The sequence below is a fragment of the Grammomys surdaster genome, unplaced genomic scaffold (assembly GCF_004785775.1).
Source record: "Grammomys surdaster isolate TR1022 unplaced genomic scaffold, NIH_TR_1.0 97, whole genome shotgun sequence".
Classification (NCBI taxonomy): domain Eukaryota; kingdom Metazoa; phylum Chordata; class Mammalia; order Rodentia; family Muridae; genus Grammomys; species Grammomys surdaster.
Window position 1 is genome coordinate 12,294,957 of NW_021604576.1, and position 3,685 is coordinate 12,298,641.

At 32.9% G+C, this 3,685-nt stretch overlaps 1 protein-coding gene across 4 annotated transcripts in view; it reads right to left on the reverse strand.

Moving 5' to 3' along the window:
- Nucleotides 1-353: 353 nt before the first annotated feature.
- Nucleotides 354-3,685, reverse strand: part of Manea (mannosidase endo-alpha) — a 19,524-nt gene continuing 16,192 nt past the window's right edge. For 3 of the 4 annotated variants that reach the window (XM_028780575.1, XM_028780589.1, XM_028780583.1), the window contains exons 4-5: nt 2,031-2,107; nt 610-1,267 (exon numbers count right to left, since the gene is read on the reverse strand). In XM_028780575.1, the coding sequence (XP_028636408.1) occupies nt 610-1,267; nt 2,031-2,107 (735 nt within the window). Of the gene's footprint in view, nt 1,268-2,030; nt 2,108-3,685 lie in introns of all 4 variants that reach the window. The other variant, XM_028780566.1, reaches the window with a different exon arrangement.

The following is a 3,685-nucleotide window of genomic DNA, read 5'->3' on the forward strand; positions in this document are numbered from 1 at the left end:
TCAATTGTCCTTATTATTTTCAAAAAGAAGGAGACTTTAGAAGTCATAATTATGGCCGAGATGTATTTGATTTTCTGTTGTGTGTCAATATGTTGGCTTAGCCATACATGTGATTTTACTTTCTAAAACTTTAGTGTAAAAATGTAGATATATATGTCCATAACATTGTAAATATTATTTAAATACTGTCCATAAATTATATGCTAATCTTTTATTACTTGGTATACTAAAGAAGTAGATTTTAAAGAGTTTGGTTTTCCTGTTTTATTGCAATCCCCTGTATACTCTAAACTTTATATATATATATATATATATATATATATATATATATATATATGCATGCATGCGTTTTGTAAATTTGTTTTTCCTATTAGAACAAAATAATATGTACCTAGACCAAATTTATAAACAATCCATAAGTTTCTTAATAAATAGGAATGGTGAGAAAACAAAAAAAGGAAAAATGAATCTTTTAAGAAAGTAAAAATGAAATAACTGATAAAGGTTACAGTAGCAAGCACACATTGATTTTTGACAGTTTTCTTTACATAACTCAAAACACAGTGCATTGAGTGAAGCTAGGAAACTTGATAAACCGTAAGTGATGCATCATGAAGCAGGCAGCTGCTGATCCAATGCATATGCCATTCTTTCCTTACTGTATTTTTGAGACCACTTTCGAGTTAGTTCTAGATAAAGACTTGGCTTATGAGGCCGGTAGTCCAGGTATACCATGTTAGCAGTTCTTTTGGGGACAGCCTTTTCAATTTGAGTTCCTTCATGCCACTCATTGAAAGAGGTGATGGAAATTAAACTGGGGTGGGTCTGGAGTGCAGCACTTAGACCAACTTCATAATACTTCCCATTGACTCTGTTCCGGGTGTTCTGAGTGTTCCATGGACGGATGCTTGTATCTATGTATCCTGGGCCTACACTCGGGATAAATATCAAGTTGTTCTTTTCACAAAATGATTTCAGGTTATTCCAATTCTGATGAGATGAGCCATATGTAAAGCCATTTGTGGCAAAATATGTATAAATTCCATCAAAACCACTTTGAAGAATATCATATTTATGCTTTTCTTCTACTAGAAGTGCAATAAACAATCCATCATAAGGAGAACTGCGAACACTCTGAGATCCTGAGGGTGTTAACAGATTGGCCCATGTTTCAGGCTTTGTGATATAAGAATCATAGACATAAAATATGGGCAGAGAACGCCCAGTCCTCGTCTTGTACCTATAAAAGGCTGGATGGTTTCCATATCTACAATAAAGATACATTAAAAAGTGAGACGACAACTCATAGAAAATGTCACAATAAAACTGTTTACCAAAGTGAAACTGTCTGTGAAGCTTGAGCATATAGTTAGCAATCTTCATTGAGTCACTTTTTAAGTATAATAATGCAAACATATTTTTAATTTTATACATTATGAGACACTGGGTATACTACCAGACAGGAGGTTAATCATCTCAACTATCTCAAAGTTAACAAATGGTGACTAATGCCATAGAAAACCTATTATGATTTGCAGGAACAAAGAGACTGGTTTAGCTTATCTGTGACAGGTGGCCATTTGATGCTGAGATAATACTTTATAAGAAGATAACATACCTCAGAGAATCTTATCAGTAAAATATTACCAGAATGAAACTATTAACAAAATTCTTTAGTGACCCCATATGCAAATGAAGACATATGCAAACACTGCTATAAACTCAGTTCACATTTCATCTGCATATTCTTTTAAAAGACAAAATGTACATTCATAAGATTTTTAAAACATAAACTGATTATAAATGGAAATGATAAACACCCTGAAAAGCATATAAAATAGTGAAAGTACCAACCTTTATTCATCAAAAAGTGAACTGTAAGAACCTTGTGAATGTTCTTCAGTTTACTTGTGGTAAATTTATCAGAAATGACAGCTTATAAACCAACTCTCAGACATCATTTAAATGTATTTGCAACAGTAATTATCACCAGATTATACAGTATAACTATGAACGCAGAAGAAACTCACTTGTCTATAATATACTTGACATTTTGATGCATGTTTTGATCATCTCGATTGCTATATGGCTCTATGTGAAAAGTGACCTAAAAAAGAAAAAAATCAATTATATGTAAGTAGAGCATGTCAAATGCATGAGCTCACTTAGCCTTCGCTACCACACTGGGTTGTCACTGACTCCATTTTCTTAATAAAAAAGTAAGTAGCATAGGTCTAGTAAGTTGCCAATAGTCCTGAGTTTGTTGAATACAATGTAAGGTATTTGACTAAAAGTTTTTCAAGCATGATATTTTTTATGAAGTAGATTGCAAAAGACTATACTCTATATTCTGTCATCGTTTTCTTTAAAATAAGAATAGGCCAAAATTGCCCAGGTTTCAAAATAATATAAATTATTTTCTTTCGTATTTGACCACTACATTAATACATAGAATTGCATATTTTATTAGATCATAATTTAATATCATTAAAAGGGTATCCTGTGAATATGTATTTATTCTTTTATTGTTTAAAAGATAATTTATATAAAAGCACTTAGACAATATCTGAAATTTTCACAGAGCACAGAGATTTTCATATTGCTACTGCTAAGGCCCATAAGTCACTATTATAGTAGCAGAATGCAGAAACTAAAGCTTTTTTTAAATATCATGCACAGATTTAAAATTTCTACAAAAAAATATTAGTTGTACATAATCAACTTTCTGGAATTATGTTAAATAATAAACAACTTGGTTACATGATCTCTAACTAGTAAGATATACAGTATAAGGAACAAAGTGCTTTAAATAATAATCATAAAAATTATTCTTAAGTTCACTGATTTATCCAGAGCAGGTACATTTTATTGCCAATCTAATAGCATTATTGTTTGAATTTTACATTTTAAGTGTCACAATGCCTAATGGACTAAAGCCATGTTACTGTAGCTTAAATCTTGTTTTTTTTTTTTTTTCAAATGTGTAATTAAAGCAAATACAGTTTTCATTAATTAGTTTTCATAGAATTAATTTTAAATCAGGTTATCTGTAAATCAATCATTCTCTCCTTAGGAGAGCACTATGATGGAAGGGTTTGTCAGTAATGAACTCAGGACAACTCATTCTTGAAATTTGCTTTTGAAGCTGCTCCTTCACTGAGTGCAGATCGAGGCACCTCAGTAAATTCAGTTATACATTTATAACTTCTCAACTAATTAATTATATATTCTGAATTAGTAACAGGATGTGGTCACTATTTTTCTCTTCCTTTCAGTAAAATATATTATACTAACAGTGATATAAAATCTAAAATGACAGAATTTGACATATAAAATTAAATGTTGGCATTACAGATCTCCCGGAGACTGGACCACCAACCAAAGAGTACACATGGAGGGATCCATGGCTCCGGCAGTTTATGTGGCAAAGGATGGCCTTGTTGGACATCAGTGGGAAGAGAGGCCCTTGGTCCTGTTGGGGTTTGATGCCCCAATGTAGGAGGATGCCAGGTGGGGATGGCAGGAGTGGGTGGGTGGGGAGCACCCTCATAGAGGCAGGGGAAGGGGGAACAGGATAGGGGGGTTCCAGAGGGGAGACCCGGAGAGGAGATAACATGTGAAATATAAATAAAGAAAATATCCAATGAAAGAGAGAGAGAGAGAGAGAGAGAGGAGGGAGGAGGAA